The sequence below is a fragment of the Anoplopoma fimbria genome, chromosome 18 (assembly GCF_027596085.1).
Source record: "Anoplopoma fimbria isolate UVic2021 breed Golden Eagle Sablefish chromosome 18, Afim_UVic_2022, whole genome shotgun sequence".
In the NCBI taxonomy this organism is placed as follows: domain Eukaryota; kingdom Metazoa; phylum Chordata; class Actinopteri; order Perciformes; family Anoplopomatidae; genus Anoplopoma; species Anoplopoma fimbria.
In genome coordinates, this window is record NC_072466.1 from 23,239,096 (window position 1) to 23,266,908 (window position 27,813).

Genomic DNA, 27,813 nt, shown 5'->3' on the forward strand with positions numbered 1-27,813 from the left:
TTGCATTGTTGCAACAAAGGTTGTCATTTATGAACTTACACTTTTATTTTATTGAATATTTATTAAATAACTATTTTTAAAGGATTTTTGAATGGATGCTAATTTTAAATATATATTTTTTAAATCTCACGTACCCCCTGGAGTGCCTTCCCGTACCCCCAGGGGTACACGTACCCCCATTTGAGAACCACTGATCTAAAGAGTGTAGTGGGCTTAAGAGCCTAACTAACGAATTCTAAGCTGCCTTGTGTTACAAAGCCACTCCAGCTGGGACGAGAGAGGCAAGTGTCAAACCTTTAAAGACCAGTTATGCTCTTCGTTTGATCTCACACTCTGCATCCTGCTTAGTCTGATAGTCTAGCATTCCAGCTATGTTTCCACATTCCGTCCACTAGGGTTAAAGAGCTTTTAACTCTTGAAAATACCATTGTAAACCACAATCTGTCACAGTGTAAGATTTTACATACATTTGAACCTATGTATAAAAAAAGAGTTTGGAACACGTGGCATTAAATCATTTGGAAACATGTTATTTTGATTAAATATCAGAACATATTTATAGTACTCAGATGAATACCAACAGTTAAAGGTGTACACTGGATTGATGATGAACCAAAGTAAAAGTCATGAAATGTTCCGTTTAAACTTTCACAGAGCTATGGCAGAATAGTAATTGCAATAGGAAAAAAGCTTTCAACTGATCTGTAGCAAAGAGAAGAAATTAGATTTTGTTGATCATCAGATATCTGTCATTGCTTGTGTTTTGGACATGAGTACTTTCACACAGAACGTGAATATTATGCACTGAAAAAGCCAGGTTTTTCAAAGCTATACCCTGAATAAAGGCATAAACCAATCACGTTGTGTGGAACGGACATGTTCAAAACACACACTAAAGTGTACAACAGTATGGAGGCTCCCTTGTACAAACCAAGACAGAAAACTTTATTACTGCTTTCAACTTGAAAATATGTCTGCAGTGCAGACCAGATACACTCCTGTTCTTACCTTTCACAATAAAAGCCCTAGGCATATACATTACGTAAGTGTTTACCCGAGGCAAATTGACTCAGGGAATTTTGCTAAAAGGAAATCCAATAAAATAGCTTACTCTACAGCTTAGGCTATACAACAGTTTAACTCAGACAGGCTGCCAGACACTGCTCTGAGTCTGCGTGAATCTATCTCCACTCTCATGCAGTGGTTTCAGATTTTCTTCATTTCCAGGCTTGTTTTGATGAAATGTTGTGTAATCGTGCTACTCAATACTAGAGAAGTTGGAAGGAGATGCACATTTCTACAATTTTACAATTCTATGTAAAAAACGTAGAACCTGAATTATCCTGCGACCGTTCATCAGCCAAGTTCAGATTGGCATGAGGAATAGCATCAGGTCCATCTCTCCTCTGCTCCCATGCTTCCTTCTCTGATGTTGATGAGTGTATTCTGTCATGTGCCATAAATACTTCAGTAAAATAGACAACAAATTAAAACAAAAATGTAGCTAAATTCAGAGGAGCTACCCGCCGCGGCATGTAGATTCTATCCGTATCTCTTTAACTTGCTCTGGCTGCGGAATCAGTTATACCCTTTAAATACAAATTGTAGACCCTTCTACCTGCTTCTCTCTGAAATCGCATTTTTCCAAAATATATAAATAATATTTATTTAGGGAGTGCAGTTAGTGACAGTGTGTACTTTGTATGTTGATTTAACCACAAGATAGTGCAAACAAGGAAGCTTAACAATACAGGTGTTTGTATATATATTGATTTTCAACCCATTGTTCCTGTTTGGCCCCGGATGTGAGCTGAACCATTGGGCTTTGATTCAGGGCAATGCTGTCTGAAAGAAACAAAAAAGAAAAAGACTACGAATACAGCAAGTCTTTGTACAGTCCTCCTGCTTCTAGCTTTTCCGCTTACCACTGAATGGGACATCTTGTTTTCAAGTTGCCTGAGTTGGCAGCAAGTCGAATGTATTTGTGAAATTTCGCTTAAACTGGTACTCTGTTCTGAGGTGTTTTTGGTTTGGAAATAAAAACCCTGGAATAGCATATCATGTATGGACCACTCACAGTGCAAGACATGAACGCTGGAGTCCAAAAACTCATCATATAGCTCCCAACGTCAGGCCTCTCAGATTACCCCGCGAGCTCTGTTCCAGATTTTGTGAAAGTTTTTGATGTCTGCTTTGAGCCACGTAATATTGGGAGGCTCACTTCCCTGGAGGAAGAATCCCCCCCCCCCACAAGGTCAAACTGTGCGACAGCAGCTCATGCCAAGAAATGACCTGATAAGGCAGAGAAATAGGAGCAGGTGATGAAGGCATAGTTATAATCCCTGCCTGCTGTATTTATCTACTTCTTTTGTGTCCCCAGACCCAACATATCATTAAATTAACAACTGAATACCGTTTGGAATGTGCATGTCTTTCAGCCGGCGTTAATGTCCCGCTGAGAGCAATGGAACAAGTTTGTCAGCTGAAACCCAACTGCCTTATGATGCCTTTCTCCAAAAACAAGGTAAACATGAGAAGTTTAGGAGTGCAAAGGTGCTTTTATGCTCCTTTTGCTTCTTTGTTTCAACTTCCACTGAGTGAGGTTTGTCTCCACCCAGAGAATGCCACAAACTCTTGGCACACAGACCACATGGGTTAAATAAGAAAATCTCTGATGTTATAAAACTTTTTGAGTGAGGGGAGGGACAGAGAGGGGAGCAGCAGCAACTCCTCCCACAGAGCAGACACCTCCCTACTGCTTTAGCTCACTCCCGTCACTCCCATGAGAGGTTACCTCACTCTCAGAGAGACTCACTACAGATAGCCACAGCTCGCACTCACACTGGAGCACGACACCGGTGTGACAGCTCACTCTCTCCACCTGTCAATCATCAGCGCGGTGCCAACATTAATTCCAGCTGTTTATCTCAGACATTTGACTGACCCCTCTGCCTCTATCTGCTTTTGCATCTTTGGCAGCTCCGTTTGCAGGAGCACTTTTGGACTTTCTGAATCCGAGTGGATCTGTCACAGAGCAGCACATGTTCAGTGTGCATCTAGTAAAAAAAATGAACTTCGATAGCATTCTCTGTCTCATTGGAGGCTTTGGGAAGTTCCAGAAGATCTTGTTTGTGTGGATCTGCCTGCCTCAGATCTTTCTTGCATTCCACATGCTGGTCTCTGTCTTCACTGGGGCCGTCCCTCCGCATCTATGCCGCTCCTCGTGGCCCTCAGAGGGCACTCCGGCCTCTTCAATCTTGAACTTCAGCCGTCAATCCACCCCCGATGGCCGGCCTAAGCTGTCCTGTGCGGTTCCCCTGAACCACAGCAATTCTGTAGCTATTGGCAATGGGAATCCAACTGGCAGCTGCCAGGGGGGCTGGGAGTACAGCACAGAGACCTTCCAAAGCACCATAGTAACTGAGGTGAGTGAAAAACCAACAGCCTGCCTGGCAGCCTCTCAATTCAGGATTTTGAATAAACTGAGTACCTACGTTTTCACCTGATGTTTTTAACATGAGGACTCCATGCAGCTTAGGAATGCGGAGGGTCCATTTTACTACAGAAGGCTCCGGTGATACCTGAGACAGGGTAACACTGGATGAGGTTTGAGAGGTGGACTCCTGCAGTGCAGGCATCTTCTGGCCTACCCTGCCATTTTTTGTAACCCATGGGGTGGGCAGGTGGAGCAGTTATATCACAAAAATGATGTGATTGGACAGATCGGGGTCAAGTGTGGCAACATGACAGGTCAGCTGCAATGACCAAAGTTGCTCACTAAATCAGGCAAATCTGCAGTTGATTTAGAAGTTGTCCGGTCCTCTACTGTGGCCCTGGATGCGAAGCTGTGGGTAACATGAGGACCCTTAGCTTTATATGATGTAAATGCATCTCCAACAGAGCTGGTCTCTTGTATACAGCCTAAAGAAAAAGGCTGTAGTTTAAATCTAGTTGGATCGAGAGATGCTTAACATCAAGGCCGTACTCATAGAGTCTCCAGAAAAGAAATGGTTTATCCTCTCGGAAACATGAATGTGTTAAAGAATCTGCCCTTTTTCATATGGAAAATTAAATATAAATTATAGCCTTATGTTGGTGGGGAGAACCAAATCATTACGATACATCCTCTGGGGAACAGTGTTAATACCGTGGAAATCCGGTCACTAGTTTTTAAGAAGTGTTTGGACAACTCCTGGTACTCAAAGAGAGGTCAGGGGGAGTCACCCTCTGGGTAACATGAATATACAGAATATAACACACACTTTGCTTCTTGCAGTGGGACCTGGTTTGTGATAGTGCCAGCCTGAACAACATGGGCTCCTCCATGTACATGTTTGGTCTCCTAGTAGGAGCTGTTGTGTTCGGGAGCTTAGCTGATAAGTAAGTCACATCACACCCATCCATCCTCAGCATTATTAAATAAATGATGTAACTGCCCTCTGCATTACTTTTACTTTTAATTCATCATGTGCTGTCTTAGAATTATGCATCAGTACATTTTTACGTTTTGTTTACATGGAATGACATGAAATGTCTTGTCTTGTTCCAGGTACGGTCGCAGGATCATTATTCTCTTCAACCTGGCTATCCAGGCTGTCTTTGGGGTTGGGGCTGCTTTCGCCCCTAATTTCTACGTCTACATTGCCCTTCGCTTTATGGTTGGAACTTCCATATCTGGTGTCATCATGAATGCCTTTGTCCTAGGTCAGTGTCTCATCGAAAGTGAAAGCAATCTGGGATTTTTGTCTCTGCATCCTAAATAGGGATAATTTATCAAAGGATGAATTTTATTTATGTGGTAAAAAATTGGTTTGATTTTGTTTACCGTGGTTTTGAGATGTGCATCTGAGCTGCAAAAGATGCAGCTCCTGAAAAGGACAATTCCCTTTTAAGAAACTGCCCCCCCACAACAATAGCAACATGTCTTTCCAGAGAGAATTTTGGGGGTACTCAAGATAATTCACAGACCTCACTGTAAACCGTTTACAGATTGACAGTTTTACTGATGAAAAAGTTGTGAGACAGAAGCAGGAGCCAAAGATAGCTGCACGGAATTCAAATCTTTGGCAAAGTTAGCCAACATTGTCAGAAAAGTCAATAAGCATTAGAAGCTGTTGATGTGGGTGAACTGGTCCTTTTCCAAGCTTCAGGCTGTTTTGTTTGTTTCCTTAAATAAAGTTGACAAAAAAGACGATGTTCTGTCAGTTTGAAAGGTCAAAATACTGTAAACACTAAAGATGGATGAATAACTTGGGCTTAAAAAAATGGACAGTCCCCTGATATTACACATAAAGGCCCTACTAGTAATGAGATTGACTACTAATTCTGTAAAAACAGTTGTATTTTCATCTGTGGCTGTGGACAAACAATGTCAAGTATGAGAAAATAACCATGATGATGTGTTATGGAAGTAGTTATTATATGTACATACAGTATATGTGATTGTGTATAATTTGAATATCCCTGTCTTGTTTGTTTGTGTCTCATACAGGCACAGAATGGACAGGACCTAAGCAGCGGATGTTGGCAGGTATAATCACTGACTACTTCTTCGGCTTTGGCTACATTCTGCTGGCCGGAGTGGCGTACCTCATAAGAGACTGGCGTAAACTGCAGCTGGCTATCTCAGCACCCGGTTTCCTCTTCATCTTTTACATCTGGTGAGTGGGCAGCATTGGGACTCAGATTTGATGCAGTGTGTCCTGTTCTCCAGTATTTTCAAACTCAAAAACAGAGTGCCTCGGTTGTGTTGTGCTTTGTTTATGATGAGGGAGATCCCTTTTCAGACCCTGTGATTGTAAATAAAATGTGTAGCAAATGCTCGATGTCATGCATGATTGGTGCCAAATTCCTCTCATACTTTTAGTGTAGCAGTACTGAAAAATGCAAAGACCTACTTTGAGGAGTATCCCTTTCTGTGCCTCTTGCTATAGATCTTACTGAATTATGATTCTATTTGTAAATCGCCTTTTAAAACAAAGCTATATAGAGAAAGGACACCTATACAAATACAGAGGATTGGTTCCAGAGTTGGAAAACACAGGTTTGCACAAGCTTGTTTTTGTGTGGGTCAGAGTTCAGATTGCACCCAGGTTTCTTGAAGAGTGTTTAACATTGAAATCCTGAGGGCCGATACAGGGTTTTATGTCAGAGACAAACTTATCTAGACCAATAAGAAAAAGCTTGGTCTCTTAATTTAGCTAAGAAAATTAAGTTACATCTAGTCCTAAATAGCAGCCAGGTGGTCATGGTGAGTACTCATATTACCCATGTCGTTTGGCTTAACTGAAAAATACAGCTGCGTGTCGTCAGCGTAGCGTAGTAGGCGTGAGAGATGCAATTTAAATTGAACAGAACTAGAAAATAATTTCATTGTAACTCTTAGTAGTGCTGTTTCTTTGCTCTCATGGTGATGAAAGCCGGATTGGAATTTATTGATACTATTGTGTATTTCTGTGACCTCAAGGAAGTGCTGTGCAATGATTTTTTCAGGACATTCTGAGATAAATGGTAGTTTCGAAAGAGGACTGTTGTCAATTAGTTTGTTTGGCTCAATGGCAGCTTTTTTTTTTGAAAAGGTTGGACTTTCGCCATCCTTAAACAATCAGATGATCAATGGTATTGATAAGGAACCTAGGAGTATATTTGTTGTCTCTGACGATGCCTGCCTGGTTGAGCATAACATCAATTTCTCCAGTTGGAGGAGATGGACCCTGCAGTTTGATTTCTTTCGTCTACGTTCCACTCTAGATTCCCCTGACATTAATCCAGGGGCAAAGGTTAGCTAAAGAAAACGACCTGGTAGTGTATGGAGCTGTAGGATCTAGCGTGGATGCACACTCACATTGAACCAGATTGTGTGCGTGGTTTAAAAACCAATGCTTTGATGTCAGATGGAAAAGAGAAATAGAAAGAGAGGGCAAGGCTACGAACAATCAAAAGAGGGAGACCATGGATGTGTGTAGAACCTGACAAATGATAAACAAGGTTATAAGACTTGGCAATATTTAAAAAGTTGGTTGCAAAAGAGTTTGAGAGGTTGTCAATGTGCGCCTTAAAATCGCCAGCCATAACAAATCATTAGTGAGAACCGCCAAGATAACAATTCCCCCATTTAAAAAGCATTGTTAGGTTTGGGGGGTCGGAAGACAATCAACCAACATACTGGGATTTCACAATCATTTTTAAAAGAAAGTATTCACTCTTTCAAACTATTATCACAAGTAATCTGGTTACAGGTAAAATTATTCTAAAAAAACTTCAATACCCCCACCACGACCTGTGAGCCTGAACACCTTTTGGGCAGTGGGAGAAGTAGAGGGTGGTATCACGGCACAGGGAGAGCCAGAAAGACACAAGATGGATACATGGTTTTGGAAATGTCGCCAGCTACCGTTAGCGACGAGGGGACCATTCCATTTCAGTATTCCATGTTTGTTTTATTACTATAACAAATCATTTATCCACAGTGTGATTATTAAAGGGGGCAGCACAGTGGGCCGAGCTCAAATGTTTGTAAGTTGGTCGCCTGAACAATTTGCCTTTACATTTTAAGGGTGTTGCCAAAGTCAGCTCGCTGGTTAATGGCCAATGACAGGAAAGAGGAAGCATGGGAGCTGATCCGGAAAGCAGCAGAGATGAATGGGAGGCCCCTCAGCAAAGATTTGGAGATGTGTCAGGTAAAGAGATGCAATATTTGTATTGTTTTCTAGTCTATAGATACTTGTTACATACTATTCATTTATTTAACCTCCACCAACCCCTTAGTTAACTAAGCATGACAGCGTAGCTTAACTAGCATAACTAACAATGGCTTTTAGCTGACTTTCTTACGTGTCTTAACAGACATGGTCACTGGTGATTTGGCTGAAATTACACAAAGACAAGCGAGCAAAATGTTTCATTTTTAAACCATATCAAAATCATGATTTGAAGATCACTGAATTGATCTTGACTGAAGAGTTCCCCTTTGTTTAGTAGCAGTGAAAGTGGACTAACTGTGTGACGTGGGTACTCCAGTATCATTTTGAAGCAACTATTTGTACTTTGCATAACTGTCATTATCATGTACACATGCAAACTACTCAAACAGTACTGTGTTCTGCCACACTATAACCTTGACTGTAAAGTTTGTTGCTCACTGTCTTACTCCCTGTTTCTCCAGGTCTATAACGTTGAAGAGAAAACCAGTGTGAAGAAAAAATACTCATTCATAGACCTTGTTCGAACCCCCAAAATGAGGAAGCACTCTTTGATTGTTTTCTATCTCTGGTGAGTATGAGCAGAGCATTCCCTTTTTCTTTATGTCATCGTGCCCAGCGTTTGTCCTCAGGTCCATGTTAGGATTTGACCTACCAAAATAAAACGCTCTAATGTTGATACGTTTTGGAGCTAGTTTGGCAGTCAAAGTAGAACTCCACTGGTCTGATATCAGTGCCATACGGTTATTGCTGCACTGCAGTGCTGCAGTCCGGCTCTTTTATTTGTGTATTTTTAGTGTTTTACAATAGCACACCCAGACAGAAGACGTCCTTATCCCCTCTGTAAAACTGGAGGGGCACTTGGAGTTTTGTTGCCCTCCCACATTCCCAACAGTCTGAAACTTTGCTTTTACAACGCACTCCTCTTTGCCATTTCTTGTCAAAGCTCATTCCTATCGAGCAATATTTCAAAGTAGTCTGAGGAAAACCCTTTTTTTTGTATATTTGCAATAAAGATTTTCACAAAATGAACAAAATAAAAAAAGAGAGGTAGAAAAAAGTGGGCGGATAGAATGGTTGCTCTGCAGCAATCATAAATTACAGGTTATGCCACACACCATATTTCATTTTCAAGGCCAGTTCTCTTTATCACAGAGAAGTGTATACCACACTAAATTAGATTTATTAATTATTCAATCAGAATGTTTTACACACTAGAAACCAAAGAGAAGAGAAGCATAAAGTGTTACATAGAAATAAATAAAGTAAAACCAATCTAAAAAAGTAAAAGGGAAAATGAATGCCTACGTTTATTTTTGATACGATTTTTGGTCAATTGAGTCGTTTATTTATATATTTTTATTTTACAGCCATGCCAAAGTCTTTTTTTGGCAATGAAGGTGAAATAAATGAAAAAAAAGGTACTTACATGTTCACAATAGAAATGTCACCAAGGTTTATCCAGGTGGTAATCATTACTAGTTAACAGCTATTGATTACCACCTTTGCCCCATTTAAGTTTAAGTTAGCTACCATTAGCATGCTACAAGGTACTAACATGTAAGGTATCACTGAGTTCAAAGTGCAGCTGATGCTGATGGGAATGTAAATTATTTTAGCTGGTATTTGGACATCAACGAAAGTATTCTAAAACTAAACTGAATTAAAGTTATGACCTGGTTAGGAAACGAGCTAAGGCAAAATCATGACAGGTGATCTACATCATTCCTGTATGTGAGCTTCAAAATTCTATCAGGGCAGTGGCGCTCAAACTTTTTTCATTATTGTAACCGCTTTGAAGCCAATTATCAGTAGTAGATAAAGGTTGTATTAAAAGTAGGAATATTTTGTATTGATGAATATATGTGGTTAATCAAACTTACATTTACATTCTTATTGAATTTATTATATTATTACTTATTTTAGGAAATATACATGGCTTATATTTTTTGGATTAACTTTTATTTATTTTTAAACATCTCCCTGCAGTACTCTAAAGTACCCCTAGGGGTACATGTACCCCCATATGAGAAACACTGTGTTAGGGTATTTTTCAGAAAAGTCTTCAAGCTCTAGTCTACAGTAAAACAGATGTTTTGTAAAAGTTGTCTTCAGTGCTGGATTGCAAATATATGATCATTACGATTCAGTGTGAGGTTTTTTTTTTTATAAATGCTGTATGCATTTATAAAAAACTAAACAAAATCATATAAACTAATGCATATTAAATAATTATTTTATCAAAGTAGACAGGGTTAAATATAACCCAAATTTTATCAGCATGTGTACTCTGAGGGGGGAACACTCCGGACCTGGTTTATCCAAAACTCTAACAAGGCCCCACCTTGATTACTCAGACTCCATCTCAGTGATACTTATTCCTGTTTACCAGTTCTTAACGGGTTAAACTGGATTAGAGGCTGAACGTGTCAAGACAGCATTAAACCCTCTCTCTCCACCTCACTCGACCCCCTCCGGTATGCATATTGCCCCAACAGATCCCCAGGCCATCTCCTCAGCCATACACATAGTCCTATCCCACCTGAACGACAAGAACACCTGTGAGAGAATGCCGTTTCATTGATTTTGGTTTAGCATCCAACAATCATCCCCCAGAAGCCGAAACGGAAGTTGGCCTCCCTTTGCAACTGGACTTTGTGGACTTTCTCAGTCACCACCCCCAGGGATGTGCTCCTGGCAGAACTGTTAGCACTTTTTAATGAGCCAAACATGGCTCCAGTCATAATTATCAAGTTTGCTGTCGACTCAACGCTGGTGGGTAACAACCTGAACGTTGATAGGGCAAAATAGATGATGGTTGACATTAGAAAGACCGACGCTGCCCCAGCCTCCCTCCTCTCATCAACGACTCCTTCTGGAAGTCAGAAGTAGCAATTTTTTCTTGGTGTGCTCATTTGTGATGACCTTAACTGACCTCACCTTCTACAGAGGAACCATAGAGAGCGTCCTGACTAGCTGCATCACTGCCTGTTGCAGGAACTGCAACAACTCAGACAGCAAGTCCACACGGGGAATAGAGAAGTCAGCCTTCAAAACAATATAAGTCTTGTCAGACCTACCTTCAACATAAATCTCCTCAGGGATCCACAAACTGGTTTCAAAACATGTTTGTACCTGTTTGTTTATTCTTTTGTTTCCACCTTATGTTTACAGATGGAGCCCAATACAGTCTCTGTGTGCAGGATTTGTGATTTTCTTAGGGTGTTTTAAAGTTAGGGTTGTATGATGTACTTATCCATAGTCAGTGTATAACCTACATTACATTACATTACAGTCATTTAGCAGACGCTTTTCTCCAAAGCGACTTACAGTCAGTAGTATGTTACATATCATTCACCCATTCACACACTGATGACAGGCTACCATCAAGGTGCCACCATCAGACTCTAACTAACATTCATCATCCAGTCCACACCGATGGCCTTCAGGAGCAACTTGGGGTTAAGTGTCTTGCCCAAGGACACATCGACTGCCGAGGGTAACCACCGACCCTCTGATTGGAGAACTACCTTGCTCTCCACTACGCCACAGCCTACAGTAGATGACGGTCAGTACACCCCCAGTTTGGAGAGACAGACAGGAGAATCAAAACAGAGGCAAAGCAATGGACCGTTGTGGACAGGGGCAGCAGCAAAACAGATTTCAGACACCTAAAATAAAGGCCCACTTAATAAAATGAATATGGGTTTAAGTGTACGCTATATTTGAAATATTTTCACAAGTTTCCCTCGCCCTAAGAAAGCATTACAGTCTATGTTTCCTGGAAGCCATTATCTATGCGCTGTCTTAAGCCACCAGACTCCATTGGAAAATTCACAAGCACGATCCTTTGATTAGGGAAGTAGAATCTACTGAAATAGCCGCATTGTATCCTCCATTACACAGACAGAAAAGAGAGATCTCACATGCACAACAGAAAGCCAGTATTTTTCTGCCATGGTACGGTATCTATGTATCTTAGCAGGAACTTGCATCCTTATCCAGGGTCCTAGAGAGTCATCTTAATGCGTCAAGTAAAGCCATGTTAGCTGAACACAAAGAGTTGCAGGAAGTTAAAACTGTAGCTTTACAAAACCGGACGGCACTAGATTGCACAAACAAACTAACCGATGCGACAGCGATGGAGCAGTTACTACTTTCTGTTCTCCGAGGTGAATTTGCAGTTTTTCAATGGAGTCTGGTGGCTTAAGCGAGTGCATAGGTGGATATAACGGCATCAGATCCCCCTTGTGAAAGGCTGCCTTATGGCAATGTTAACTGGCAAAAAGATTCTAAACTTAGATTGATTATAATTTTTTTAAGGTGTCTAAAATATGTTTTGCTGCTACCCCCGTCTCCAACAATAAATTAATTTTCTCCCGTGTTGGTACTCCTGTCTGTTTCTCCAAACTGTGGGCGTGCTGACTATCTACTGTAGGTAACACACTGACTATGGATAAGTACCTCAAACAACCCCACTTCAAAACACCCAAATTCTACCTTTAATTTTTCATGCATTATGTCCTAATTATCCCATAAACTAAAATGCACGCCATTATTTGAAAAATCCCATGTGTTGTTTTCGTGTTGTCTCTTCTGTCTCGTGAATACAGACACAGTGTGTAGAAAGAGGTCCCACAATTATATGCAGGGAATTAAACAGCCTTTCAAAAATAACGCTATATATGTACTTTGTTTTTTTATTCACCTGTCTCAGGTTCGCCAACGTGCTCGTGTACTACGGCCTGTCGCTTAACATCTCCGACTTTGGAATGAACATCTATCTGACCCAGATGATCTTTGGCCTGGTGGAGATGCCGGCACGCACCATCACCCTGTTCACCCTCAACCGCTCCCGCAAAATCTCCCAGCTAGCTTTCCTAGCCGTGGGCGGCACGGCCTGCCTGCTGACCATCTTCGTCCCCAGTGGTATGGACACACTCAGCTGCCTACTGCAGACATCCTCGTAGACTGACCAAACAGAAAAATGAACATCATACACTATCTATCAGTGCTGGCCGATGTGATCAAAAGTCTATCGGTGGTCATTTAATATAGGTTTATGGAGTATATAGAATATTTCTAAACATACTAATCGTGTCTTGCATAAACTAAAGGCTTAAAGTACTATATGGTTTGCTTGGCCGTACAAAATTATACAATTTACACTTGGATTTCTTTTTTTATATATGCCAAAAATTCAATTTTATGTGGCTTTTTTGGACTGACATGAAAAAGTTGACAAAGAATCAAAAATGATATATTTTTTTTATAATAATGAAATAACTATGACTTATAATACAACACAAACATATACAGCGGGTAAAATAAGTATTGAACACGTCACCATTTTTCTCAGTAAATATATTTCTAAAGGTGCTATTGACATGACATTTTCACCAGATGTCGCTAACAACCCAAGTAATCCATACATACAAAGAAAACCAAACAAATAAGTTCAGAAATTAAGTTATGTGTAATAAAATGAAATGACAAAGGGAAAAAGTATTGAACACGCTTACTGAAATGTATTTAATACTTGGTACAGAAGCCTTTGTTGGTAATGACAGCTTCAAGACGCCTCCTGTATGGAGAAACTAGTGGCATGCATTGCTCAGGTGTGATTTTGGCCCATTCTTCCACACAAACAGTCTTCAGATCTTGAAGGTTCCGTGGGCCTCTTCTATGAACTCTGATCTTTAGTTCTTTCCATAGATTTTCTATTGGATTCAAGTCAGGTGATTGGCTGGGCCATTCTAGCAGCTTTATTTTCTTTCTCTGAAACCAATTGAGAGTTTCCTTGGCTGTGTGTTTGGGATCATTGTCTTGCTGAAATGTCCACCCTCGTTTCATCTTCATCATCCTGCTAGATGGCAGCAGATTTTTCCATTCAGTTTGCCAGTGCCGTTAGCTGAAAAACAGCCCCACACCATGATGTTCCACCTCCAAACTTCACTGTTGGTGTGGTGTTTTTGGGGTGATGTGCAGTGCCATTTGACCCCCAAACATGGTGTGTATCATGGCATCCAAAGAGTTCAATTTTGGTCTCATCTGACCAGACTATATTCTCCCAGTATTTCACAGGCTTGTCTAAATGTTGTGCAGCAAACTTTAAACGAGCTTCAACATGCTTTTTCTTCAGCAATGGAATATTTACAGCTTTCCATCCAAAACAAAATATTTTTAAGATAATTTTATAAGCACTAAAAACTGACCACTGATGAAGAAAGCGGTCGACTGTAAATGTATAAATGTACAATTGTTCAGTTTTAAAAATTGTTTGTGTCACAAATCGATGGGTTTCGAGGTGTTTTAGAGTTGGTTGTGGGTTATCAGTTGTGTTGCTACAAAGTTCTAACCATGACTGAGAAGCTTTTCCCTCATTTTTCTTTGTCTCCACCTCTAGAATTGAATGTCATCAAAACGGTGCTCGCCATGATCGGGAAGTTCGGCATCACGGCGTCTCTTTCTATTATTTACGTCTACTCCGCTGAGGTGTTCCCCACCGTTATCAGGTGAGTGTTCCCCTCCCAAACACTACCCTGTGTGTTCCAGACTAAAAAAAATCTTCCAAACAAGTAGCTGAGCCTGTACTAAAGCCAGACCTGTTATGGTTGTAAAGACATTGGACATTTTGTCCGACTTCTAGTGGTCTATGACCCTGTGTGATGATCATTTTGAAATAAAGCCAGCTGTGATTACAGTATGTTGTTATTGAGATGTGATGCCATAAAAGCCATTTGACTCAAAGCAATCAGCCGTCCATACTTGTTGTATGCGTACAAAGGACTTTGTGGAACGCAGATAACGTTTTGGCAGTTTGTCTCTCGAGTGATTTTTATTATGATGGCCATTTGTAAAGTCTCTATCTTGTTGTGTTATTCGCACATATTGTCTCGACAGACCCAGGTGGAAGGAGGTTGTCTGCATAACTGAGGAGCAGCCACCATTAAAGGCGCAGTGCCAAACAGTTTGACTCCCTCGTAGCACAAGATAATGAAAACATAGATTACAGGTCCAATGCCAGCCAGAATGTTTTATAGTGCAGACCAGGGGAGTTTCCAGGATTTGAGGATATTGCCACCGTACAATACATTTGTATTATGCACTCTGGCACAGTACCTATTTCAATCATTGAAAGTGTTCATCACAAATCTCTTTTGTTTTCCTCCCAGATTAATTATAAAATGATGACGTTAAAGTTATGTAATGCAACATGAGGTTTGTAAAATCATACTAAACGGCACTTATAGTCATACAGAGAAATGTAGCCTATTCTAAATTATAAATCATACTACATAGGCTCACTTCTTCACCTAAACTTCCCTCTCTTCTTCATAGGCAAATTATATTCTGGGTTACACTCAAAACATTCAGGGCTTAAACCCACAGCAAAATGACCTGGCTCAGCTGATTTAGAAATGTGATATGTATCAGCAAATGAGACAGGAAAGACGAGGTGTTGCGCTTTAGAAAGAACTATGACATGTAGCGGTGTTAGAAATACACTTGATACTGTACAGAGAAAAACGGTGTATCTGTTTTTAAGCCGCAAGTGTTTTTCAGCACACAAGTTCTATTTGAACCAGATCAATATAGGTCAGCGACTCAGCAGATCGTGCCTTTGGGCTCTGACCCTCTTTGTGTGTCTCCCACAGACAGAACGGGATCGGTATAGGCTCCATGTGTGCTCGGACTGGAGGGGTTCTGGCTCCCATGATGTACCTCCTGAGAGGCATCAGTCCGCAGGCCCCCATGGTTCTGTGCGGGCTCTGCCCTCTGGTGGGCTCCGCGCTCACCCTGCTGCTACCTGAGACGGCCAATAAGCCCCTCCCAGACACCATCGAAGACGTGGAGGGATCCAATTTCAGGTTGGACACCACACCTTTGAGAGCATTGTTTTCATCACCTTAATAAAAGACAGACTGTCAGAACCTGCTGCAGTAAAATTAGAGGTTTTCCAAAGGGACTCTGTCAGGATCCAGATCTTTGTGACACTACTGCTTTGGTCCACAGGGGCCGCCAAAAGCAACACAACATCAAAGTTCCTTGTAGTAGCTTCATATTTTTTTATGTTTATGATTTGGGGAATGAAGATAGTCGAGGTGTGGACTTATTTAATTACTTCAGACTTGCGCCTTGATTTTCTCAACAATGATTTACTTGAACTTTGTTCAGCTACATTTGGAGCCTTGTCAATAGAAAACAGACAAATACCTTGCATCTAAAAGTCATAGCTGGAATATTAACTCCTGTATTCCAATATGTAGACACAAATAATGCTGTTGCTCTGGTGGGGATTCCCATTGGAGTTGAGGCTGATTCACTCTTCTGAATAAAGTTGAATATTAAGATTCAGTACCAGACTACTGTTTTTCTCAGCTGCACTGAGGCTCAAAGCTGATTTCATACCACATGTCTCTATCTTTACTTTTTTCAGTGAGGAGGATGAAAGTCATCTTTGAGACCTCTCTGAGGAAAGCGGACATCTGCCGAGGCACAAGCATGGACTGATGAACAACAACAGCAGCAACGGTGCGAGCTGCCACATCCAATGAGGCGAACAGTATTTTTCAGGACTACTCCAAAGGCAAACGTCTACGCCTCCAGTCGAAGTCAAGACGAGACTTTGTTTTATTTTATGGGTCTTTGCAAGATTCTGAACACTTTGTCTGTAAGTGAAATATGTTTCCTCTTTTTCACAATCTTTTGTACAAGGTTGTTGTTGTTTTTTTAAGGCCATCTCTGTTTTTGTAAAAGATCATCAGCTTATATATTTTTTTTTGTCAGAAATTACTCTTTTTATGTACTGTTAGTACTGAAAGATACTCCCCACGTTGTATGACGAGCTGCGGCTTACGTATTACACGTGTACATTCTGAAAATGTCAAAAAGAGCCAAATTAATTACTAATTTAAGGAGACGGATTGATCCTCTCACAAAGCAACTGTTCGCTGCAGTAACTTCTCATACAAGAAGTCCAGGAAATGCATTTTTTTCGTACATTTTTACACTGGAAATGACACGAGTGTGACTTTGTGGTCACTAGTGGGCAGCAGAGTGAGCTGTAAACACAACAACATTGACATACTATCAGACAGCTGCTTGTTTAGGCCTGTGAATAGTGTGCTTCCATGCTTTCCTTGTGTCTACAGTTTGTGTTGGTCTCTTTCATTTTACAACCTTTTGCCCCCGAGCAAAGAACCAGCTCTGTAAAGAAATGTTTTTTCAACAATTTGCTTTGAAATAACTTTACTGGCTCTTAACCTCAACTTCATCCAACACCTTATGGGATGAACTGGAACGCCGACTGTGAGCCAGACCCGATCGTCCCTGACATCAGTGTTGGACTGATGCTCTTGTGGCAGAACGAGAGAAAATCCCTCCAGCAGGTTCAACACCTGGTGGAAAGACTGAAACCAGGAGAATGGAGGTTGTTATAACAGAACGTTAGCACCAGTGGGGTTGGTTTCTTCTCTCAAACTCAGCTTGTTCATGTTTTTGAAATTGTTGTGTTGTGCCTCATGTACTGGACATCCCTCTGTGGAGAGCAAGTTAACCCTTGTCTCTTATCGGGTTTTCAAACGCAACCTGGAAAACTGGAAAAAGTATTTTCTAGTCATGGAAAACACTGAAACCAAATGAAGATCCTGTGCTGTCCTGGAAACTTAATTCAACATTCTCCTATTATCCTTCAGCTGAGAATGCTGTACTCAGCCATCTACTGAATCAGAGCTCCCCAAAATGGATAACATTGCCTTCTGAAAGTTCTGTACAGGATCATATTAACGTTCAAATGGCAGCTTATGGACTATTTTTTGAAAAAGGCTGTTTTGTTGTGTAAACTCTCTGAACACTCCCCCATGTAACGTCACATGGCAGCACATGAAGGTCACAACTTGAAGGGACAGTTCACCTCAAAATCCAAAATACACTTTTCTCCAATATAATGGGACTATATGGCATTTGACTTATATAAAACACATTTGAACAACTCAAAAGCAATGTGTCTTTCCGGAATAAGTGTACGTTTCTGAATATTTTGACTTGTTTACCATATTTTTTCATCATGTAATGTGAGAGTTTGGGGATCTCTCTTTTGTATTTAGCTTCAGTTTACGATGGATGTTAACGAACTGGCACTACTGCAGAGACAAAGCAGCTACTGTGTGTCTTCTGTCAGCTCAGTACATTCAGTGGAAGCCCTTTAAACTTAAGCCCTCCCTGAACCAGTATTATCAGAAAGTGAATTACATGCAAGCCCTAACAGAGTATGTTTGGTGTCGGGAAGTTCAGACGATAAACAGAAAAATATTTGGAGGTCAGTCAGTGTTGTTGATGCATTTCATCTCTGCTTCTCTGGTACTTCACAAGTCCCTCACAAGAGTGTGGTAAGAGTTGAAGTGCATAATATGTTCGGTTTATACTGGTTTATACTACAGTTGTAGTTTGAAAATCCATTAAAGGGGTTTTTCTTTTTGATTTGATGTAAAACTGATTGTATTGATGCATCTCTATACTTTAACATTTATATACAGAGATTCTGTAGAACCAAAGTCTGTGACTCAATTGTTGCCGTGAAAGATATTTTTATTGACATGATTTTTACAATAAAGATTTGTTGACAGAACGTTTGTAGTGTTCGTCTGTTAAATTCTAAATGTTTTCCTTTTACTTCTGAAATTGTCATCTAACGTGATTATGTGCTTACATTTTTTTTTTCAGATGATTTCAATTAACATACTGTATTATTGTTTAAATATTTGTATTTTTTAAATCTAGGCTTTAGTAGTTTTAATTATGTGTTTATAAGATGTTTACAAGCTATGATGAGGCAAATAAAAAAAAAAGGTTTGCCAGGATATCTTTAAGTTCTCTTCGAAAAAGGTGGGGGGGTGTTTGTTGTTGTAATACTCTTCTTGGCCACAAGCGACGGACGTGCGCTATCCCCCATGCTCTGCATAGCACTTAAAGGTTGTAATTCCTCCATGAACTCTTACACAAGATACATATAATGTGTGTTAGCAAGTTATCAAAATGAATACACACCTAGAAGGAAAAATAGACTGAATACCCAGAAGAAAAAAATAATATCTCACCTCACACAGAAATGTATTTTCCTACATGACAAATAAATATTAATCATGAGATAAATTGATGACAGTAATCTGGCTGCGAAATTGTAACCTAGTGTGGTTACATTACAAACTAATTCACTAATAGTTTCAATAAAAACTCGTTGGTGTGCTGGAAGCTGACATGTCCAACACATGTGACTAAAGACAGTAGCAACTGCTGCTTAAAGTAATGAGGTTGACTGCTGGTTGACTGCTTTGTTTAAATGCTGTTCCACGTGTAGACAGGAGATGGAGCTCCAACGTCAAGTAAAATACAGGAAACGTGCAGCTCAGCCAGCTGGTTGTCAGAAATATACCACAACATAAAAGAAAAAGAAAAAAACATTAAAACCTTTCAGAAATTCATCTATCAAAAATCCAAACAAAAGAATGCACAGCTTCTATATCACTATATTTATATTGGGACCTAGACATTTAAGTCATATTTTATTACGCTTCTCAAAGCTAATCAAAGTCCAGGATAATTCATTCTGCTGTGACATGTGTTACATCCACGTTTACTGGACATCTTAATCAATCTGTTCACACACGCCCCACCCACTGCCCCAGTGCTATCCTCTGATTGGACGAGAGACCCGCCATTCAAAGGGCCGGGCCCTGTTATGCGCTCTTCACTTGCTTCTGAAAAGCTCCGGATTCTGAGTTATCGGGACAATCAATTGCGGTAATACAAGCAACTAATAACAAAACGGCAATTAATAGGAAGTGGAAAAAGCACGTAACAAAGTCATACTAATTTATTTACAATAGACGCAGTTGCATCATTTTTGAAAACACATACCAAAAAGAGACATTTAACGAGACCGATCCCTGTCAGGGGGAATTCCAATGCTATGGCCTGACGTTCAGATATCACATCAACACATCATATCATGTGTCCTCTGTCCTAAATCTTCTTTGCAACCCACACAACGTGTGTTGTTGGTTTCCCGTCGGTTGCGTCCCCCCCGCCTTTGCCTCAACCTGACATTTCTGACAGCCCGTGAAGGCGGCCTCGTCTCATTGTGGGCCTGCAGAGCTAACGCGTCACCGCAGCGGCTACGGCGAGCCAGCAGCTCAGTCAGTCTCCGTCGAACCTCTTCATCACTGACGGCTATGGAGTATGCAGCTGCGGGACACTAGACACTAGCGTTTGAACAGGTAAGACACACCGCTTCCCCGTTTTAGTAGTAATACATCTGCTGGCGTGTTTATCTGAAGAAGAATGACTTACTTTGATTTTTTTGATTTTTTTGTTCCATGTTGTGTTCTCATTATTTACATGTCTTGAACGTAAAGGTTCGCTATCCACGCTCCTCTACATGGAGCACCCATCTAGAGTGGAGAAAACGGTACCCGGAGCTAGTTAACGTCCGATACCCGCGGTACCGGCTCACACAAGACCGAGTGTTTGTTATCACACGGGAGGCTTTTGAGCCTTGAATGCATCTTGACGCATTGGTTTAAGGGTCCTCTGCTCGGGTTGTTTACCACGCGTACTCCCCACCCACAGCCCACCATCCTCATCCTCACCCTCACCCTCACCCTCATCCTCATCCTCATCCTCACCCTCATCCTCATCCTCACCCTCACCCTCATCCTCACCCTCATCCTCATCCTCACCACCATCCTCATCCTCACCCTCATCCTCATCCTCATCCTCACCCTCATCCTCATCCTCATCCTCACCCTCATCCTCATCCTCACCCTCATCCTCATCCTCACCCTCACCACCACCCTCATCCTCATCCTCATCCTCACCCTCATCCTCACCCTCACCACCACCCTCATCCTCATCCTCACCCTCATCCTCACCCTCATCCTCATCCTCACCCTCATCCTCACCTCCACCCTCATCCTCACCCTCACCCTCATCCTCACCCTCACCTCACCCTCATCCCTCATCCTCACCCTCATCCTCATCCCTCATCCTCACCCTCATCCTCACCCTCATCCTCACCCTCCTCATCCTCACCACTACCCTCATCCTCACCCTCACCACCACCCTCATCCTCACCCTCATCCTCATCCTCACCACCACCCTCATCCTCATCCTCACCCTCATCCTCATCCTCATCCTCATCCTCATCCTCACCCTCATCCCTCATCCTCACCCTCACCCTCATCCTCATCCTCACCCTCATCCTCACCCTCATCCTCATCCTCACTCTCATCCTCACCCTCATCCTCATCCTCACCCTCATCCTCATCCTCATCCTCATCATCCTCACCCTCATCCTCACCCTCATCCTCATCCTCATCCTCACCACCACCTCATCCTCATCCTCATCCTCATCCTCATCCTCATCCTCACCACCCTCATCCTCATCCTCATCCTCATCCTCACCCTCATCCTCACCCTCATCCTCACCACCTCACCCTCATCCTCACCCTCATCCTCACCCTCACCCTCATCCTCACCCTCATCCTCACCCTCATCCTCACCCTCATCCTCACCCTCATCCTCATCCTCAGCATCTCCCTATAGATGCTCAGTGGAGAGTCAGATGAAGGACACAACCTCACGTGATTGGCAGTCTCTCTCTCTCTGTCTCTCTCTCAGTCTCTCTCTCTCTCTCTCTCTCTCTCTCTGTCTCTCTCTCTCTCTCTCTCTCTCTCTCTCTCTCTCTCTCTCTCTCTCTCTCTCTCTCTCTCTCTCTCTCTCTCTCTCTTTCTCTCCCTCTCTCTCTGTCTCTCTCTCTGTCTCTCTCTCTCTCTCTCTCTCTCTCTCTCTCTCTCTCTCTCTCTCATCTGGGATGCGTTCAGGCGCTTCTGTATGCGTCAGCTGACTCTTTTGACCAGCTCGCATTCCTCCACGTATGCAGGTGATGTGATGGCATTTTTTTTTTTTTTTTTTTTTTTTTTTAAATACCATCCACCCAAGCTGTTGTTTCCTTGCCTGATGTCTGGTTTGTGACATGGTGTTCAGAGCTTGTATTCCCCCACTTTGCATTCTTCCAGTCAGATGTGTTGCACTGTGCTGAGGATATGAATGCCTTCACATGATGATGGCCCTCTTCCTTTCTCATGTATGGGGAATTTTCTCCCTCCATTCCTTTGATAATTTGGGTTAATTGCACCTCTATCACCTTCTTAAAACAATGACGGGCATCCCTCCATCCATTAATTCAAGCACATAACACTTCACCACAGCCATTTTCTTGTATGCAGAATTAGTGTAATTGATGATATTGTTGGCCGTTGCCACCGTTTCTCTCTTGCATCAGCATTTTCTCCCCTCAAGAAGTGTCTCTTAACGAAGTGGCCTCAATTTACAACATGCAACAGACAGCAAGAAGTGCCACTCGGGATAAATATATTTTTAGGTGGCTCTTGTAACAATGAAATGTGAAGTTGTAATTTTCTTCTGCTGTATAAGTGCTATTATTCCTATTCTCAGAAAGCCAGCTTCCTTGGGATTTTTTTCGAGCTGTACCAGCAGCTGGCAAACAGCTCGCTTACTCCCACTAAGTGTAATATTTCTGCAACAAAAAGTCAAAAAAACTGCTTGTTTTTACAACCATGTGATGTTGTGGCATGCAGGTGCTGCAGATGCAGTGTATGGAAACAGAGTATATGGATCTCTCTCCAGGCTGCTGGCATAATCTCTTTCTGAGTGGTAGTAGTCTTGGAAACCAAGTTCAGGAACCAGCAGCGATTTATGAAAAATCTTCTTCTTTTTTTTTTTATCTGTAGAAGCTGTTATATCACAGTCCAAGGTCTGAATATCTCTATTTTACAGCCAAAAACATTTGTTACATCCCTGTTTGTGTTAAATCTGCTATTTCTGCAGTTAAGTTCTGTAATGCAGATATCCCCCTCTGTCTGTCTGACTTGTGGCTCTTTGCAGGAAGAAATAAAGCTCTTGTCAGGATGAGTTATGAGTTAAGGGCTGCTTTTTTTTATTATTATTGAAGCCGTATAATAGGATGAGGCCTCGCTTTCTATCGCTGATGAAAGTCCCCTGTGTTTAGCATGCAGGCCCAGTTAGGCAGACAGCTTTTAATGGCTTGTCATCCTCTTACACTGCTGGTGAGACGCTGCCAAAGCACTGGGTTCCTAATCACAGTTCACCCCGTCAATCCACTGACATTAAGTGGACCTTGAGTATATGTGCAGTATATACAGCTTTCTTAGATGTGCAGTTCATAGAACGAGGATATTAATTAGTATTGCATGTTATTTCTTAGCCACCAGAATACTGTGAAAACCAGCATAACCAATTAAATCCATGTGGTGTTCAAGTTTGCTAGTGGAAGCTCAGTCTTTCAGTATAAAAAAAAGAAAAGTCGCTGCTTATTTAATCAAACCCGGTGATTTTCACACGATTGTAGCCTCCACCCTGTCTCATTAGTTAAAGCTAAGGGGGGGAAAAAGCTCTCTCCTCTGAGGAAGGATCCAGCCGAGTAGTTGATGACGTCACACGGAGCCTGAGGTGGGTCACAAGGCCCCGGCTCATACGTCTGGGACCGGGGATGCAGTCAGCAGCTCCTCCGCGCTCAGCGTCACGCCAGAACCCCGGAGGTCAGGAAGACATCACAACAGAGTCGTCCTTTGTGTCACGCTCCCAGAGGAGAGGGATGAACTGGGTCTCTCCCATCCCCCCCCCACCCCTCCTGCTGTGGCCGAGTCGTGACGTAGTTATTGTTACAGATGAGTAAATGTTGAATCAGGGATGGAGGTTGAAGAGGGACAGTACACTTAAACATGTTTTGTAAGCTGTAAACTAAATGATATGACTGTACTGTGATGACTAACACAGGCCTATTCTCCCCTTTCTGTGGACTAGAAGCTAAACTATGAGCCCATTACAACATCTGGTAAATCAGTGTTAATGACTGAGTATCTGGCGACAGCAATTTGCTGTCTTACGCTGTCACTAGGGTGCATAGATGAAGCACTAAGTTGGTTAATTTTATGCATTTAGTTAGCTAGCTAAGGTTAGCTTGCTTATTCCACCATGCTTACATGCTAACGCTACACTGGCTACAGAACGTGAGTGGAACAGCGCTCCGGAGGCCGTCGGCAGCGCTGGGTACCTGCTTCCCCGTTGCTAAGAGACTACAGCCAGTAATAAAGCGGGGTTTGTTCTACCAGCCACTTTATTGCCTTTTTTTATTTCTAAATGATGCAGCGGGCGGACTCAGGGGTCCAGCAAATGGTTCAGAAATCTACTTGCCCAAAGTAAATTTTACTTGCCCCTTACACATCAAGTTTTATTTATTGAAGGTTATAAAATAGCACCAAAAAAAAACAAGGTTAATTGACTCTTCACTAAGTCCCATTCTTGGAACACAGACTGGCCAATCATTAGCAAAGTACTTTTGCACATCATTTACTAGCTCTAGTATTTGATGCTACGCTAGCTACTGAAAATATACTGAATTTACACACAGCGTAGCTTGCTTTTGCTTTTGCCTTTTAATGATTTCAACAGTGAACAAAGACCGACCCAATGTTGTTCCTTAATTTCGTCTATTGCCATGGTGATGTGGAGGTTCTCTTTTACACTGTGATCTGCAGCTTTGGCTTCTATCTTTATCTCTTTAACCTGTTTTCACTGCTGAATTGGTTTGACAATCTTTCAAAACGTATATTGTAGACCCTTCTGTCTGCTTCTCTATGAAATGGCTTTTTAATAAAAAAAAAAAAGATATGTATTCAGGGAGTGAAGTTAGTGAACCTGTATCTCTGCCAGATTGATGGAGTAACAGCCCGCTAGTTTGTGATTGGTACTACGCACGGAAACTCACCACAGAGATGAGTAAATAGCGAGGTGGCTCACTCCCCGGCTATTTCCATCATCAGCTCAAGAAAAAAAAATGTGTTTCATTCTTTTGTACCACTTGTCATCCCTCCAGCATCTCCATATCACAACCGCTCATTTTCTTTTCACTCCACTAATTAAACACCCAGAGGTTTTACCGTCGCGTCTTTCTAGCTTTTTACAGGACCCATCAGCTTCATTAAAAAATATCTGACTTTCTGCGAGCCGGGCATATGTCTCTGGGTCATCGTTGCCGCGATATCAAGGGAGGAGATGATTTGTGAAAGCGATACACTCTCACGAAAGCTCGTCAAAACGGGGGCCCACGGAGATGTCCGTCTTAGGGGTGTTTTCTTCAAAGGAATTCAATTAGCAGGAGTTGTTTGTCTCGCTTGGAGGAGCAGGAGTAACGGATCCCGTCAAGCAGATAGCATCACGCACAATCCCTTATCAGCCCGCCACTTCCACCTGCCACAGCTCGTCTTTGTGTTAGCGAAGTCAGTCGCCGGTCGTCGAGTATGGCTTCATTTCCCTCTGAAGAGAATCCCATTTGCTCATTTACATCTGGGGAGCAGGCGAGGCATGAGAGCACCAGCAAGCGTGGCACTCTCTCTCTCTCTCTCTCTCTCTCTCTCTCTCTCTCTCTCTCTCTCTCTCTCATATCCTTCTCAACATTTTCCATTTTTAATCTCCCCTCGTTTTTTTTTTTCTTCTTAATCTCTCGTTTTCCATTTAGCTCTCAAGTCCATTTAGCCTTTTTATTCAGTAGTTCAATAGTGCACTGAAGCGCCTGGATCTATATTTAAAACCTTACCACTGTATAAAATCGAGCAAGTATCTTTTTAATTCTGCCAGCCACCCAAAGTTTATACTGCTGCTGAAGCAGTGGAATGTCAATGGTAGGTTACTATAACAGGTTTCCTCCATATGTGGATGTCTGAGCAGCTAGCCACAGATCCAAAGCATCATGTGGCGGTTAGAGGAGCTGCTGGGTGAGCTTACTGACTCCATGCATTATGCTATCCAAGACTTTGTATTGTGTTCAACAAATCCCCCTCATCAAGTAGTGCTTATTTTGTGTTTTAGCATATATTGTATGTAATGCTAACAGTTTTCCAATGAATGCTGTTGTGAGAGATTTAAAAATGTTATTTTCCCATCTTGCAATTATCAGACATCATATTTAGAGCATCAACTACTCCCTTTTTTTTTTTTTTTTTTTTTTTTTTTTTTTTTTTTTTTTTAAATCAATTTGTCGATTGTTCTTTTCATTTTGTGTATGAAATGCCAGAAACTTTTCGAACTTTTTCGATTTTAGCAAATGGCTGCAATGAAACAAAGGGTGAAAAATTTAAAGGGGTCTAAATACTTTCCGTACCCACTGTAAATTACTTTGTTTCACCACAAAATAACTCCCGGAAAGCATCAAACAAATCACAAATGCATTCTAACTATTAAGAGTGAAAGTTCTAACGAATCCAAAGAGAAACACAATAAGTATTTTATACGACGTTTACTGAACAGTTGCCACACACCGTGGTGCTAAAATACTGGTTAAGCTTCCTCTGTCCTTGTTTTCAGACTACAGACTAGTAGGAGAGCAAGTTCAGTTTGTGCAACATTACATGGATCTCAAAACTGCTCTTTATTGTGCAAGAAAAGTGATTTTGGAGCATTCCGACTGCCTTTCAGCGGCTCTTAACATGAGGCCTGAGGCACCGGTTGGCAGCTAACGATGCAAACAGCGCCGTGGATGTGGAATTAGCTTGGTGTTGATGTGCTGCCCGTATATTTAAAAGCACAGAGAACATTTGAGCGTCTTAAGGGCTATCCACTAGCCAGACACAAGTAGTAATCATGTGGGTGTCGTTCTTCCCTTCGCTGAAACGCAGGGCGAGGCGGGGGACAGTTGGTCTCACCGCGCTTTATTACTTATTAATGATATGTTTACTGCGGTGGCAGGCGGACTGATGACAAGTGTTTGCGTTTTGAGGGGGAAAACAAAAGCGCCTTCTGTACGCATGTTATTGGCCTTCATACATGATGGAGTCGCTGCGAGTTTTCCAGCTGTGTCGTGTGTGTGAGTGACAGAGGCTGTATTCTGCCCCAACAAAGCCTCCCTGTGCTGCACGTGGGTGAGGCGGTTAGAGGATCTGCATCGCAAACAGGCTATTGTGTTTTATGGTGTTCTATGAATTTTAATGTGGTCTTATTGTGGATTAATTTTTTTCATGCACACAGATTTCCATGCAGAGCAAAGTGGAAGTGTTTACATGTAGTGTTCTGGCTTCTGAGCATGCCAGACTACTCGCCAGGAGCTTCTATTATGGCCAATTTCCACTGCAGAGCACACTCTCCTGAACTCTGGTTGGCTGTCTGCCCTCTGTGTAGCGCTGCGCCCTCTGTTTTTGCTGTGCGGCATCATTTCTCTGCATTGCCGATGCAGATCCGAGATGCTGACAAAAGGAGTTGATTGCTCATTCTCTGGTGGTGGCGTCACCCTGGCACGCCAGACCTGGGCCTTCTACGTAACAGGGTTTTCATCTTCTGGAAGCTCTGTCACGTGTTAAGTAACCCCCAAGGCCAGAGACGGTATTCTTATATAAAGTGTTTCCACTGGTACGTTTTGCCGAGAATTGTTCAGTTAGGCTTTATGATAAAGGAACATTTTTGTATCATGTCTACTTCTGTCTGTCTCTCTGTCATTGTTTTATGGCCTGGCTCAGGTTAATCCCTTTGTACATGAACAAAACAATAAACTAAAGCCTTACATACTGTGTTATCGGCAGTATTTTCCAATGTAAAAACATTGCTGACATTCTGCTAGCTCTGGCTAACACCCCACTCTCTGCTAGCACCTGTCTGATCGGTACTGCACATGTGCAACAACACAGAAGCGAGATGGCCCATTGTTAGCTACTTCTATCTTCAATTTTGGAAGCAGCACTCATTTTGTCAAGAGTGATTGGCTAGGTGATAAAAAATGAATTAAACGCAGCGATTTCTCCGGAGCTGGTGATGGAAGTAACTAAAGAGCGAGCCATCTCGCTTCCTTCTCATCTCTATTGAGAGTTGCACAATGTGCAGTATGGCTCAAGCACTCTCCATGAAATGGCAGAGGGTAAAAACTAAGTTTATGAGCAGAAGTGTAAGCGAGCATTTCAATTATCCCTGAAACAGGAGTTTAGTTATTTGACGTTAGGAGATGTGGGCATTTGGCAGTTTGCAG

At 41.9% G+C, this 27,813-nt stretch overlaps 2 protein-coding genes across 6 annotated transcripts in view; both read left to right on the top strand.

The window, feature by feature from the left end:
- The first annotated feature begins 3,068 nt into the window (after window positions 1–3,068).
- si:dkey-119m7.4 (uncharacterized protein LOC560629 homolog) lies at window positions 3,069–16,223 on the top strand. The gene is made up of 10 exons (XM_054618931.1): window positions 3,069–3,425; window positions 4,277–4,380; window positions 4,550–4,704; window positions 5,492–5,660; window positions 7,556–7,679; window positions 8,165–8,271; window positions 12,418–12,629; window positions 14,107–14,215; window positions 15,359–15,571; window positions 16,141–16,223. Exons 1-10 carry the CDS (start codon window positions 3,069–3,071, stop codon window positions 16,163–16,165), a joined length of 1,575 nt encoding a protein of 524 aa, XP_054474906.1. The 3' UTR covers window positions 16,166–16,223.
- A 3,634-nt stretch (window positions 16,224–19,857) lies between these two features.
- fynb (FYN proto-oncogene, Src family tyrosine kinase b) overlaps window positions 19,858–27,813 on the top strand; it is a 61,566-nt gene continuing 53,610 nt past the window's right edge. For all 5 annotated transcript variants that reach the window (XM_054619138.1, XM_054619134.1, XM_054619137.1 and 2 more), the window contains exon 1: window positions 19,858–19,978. The gene's annotated coding sequence lies outside the window, so the exon portion shown is untranslated. The remainder of the gene's footprint in view (window positions 19,979–27,813) is intronic.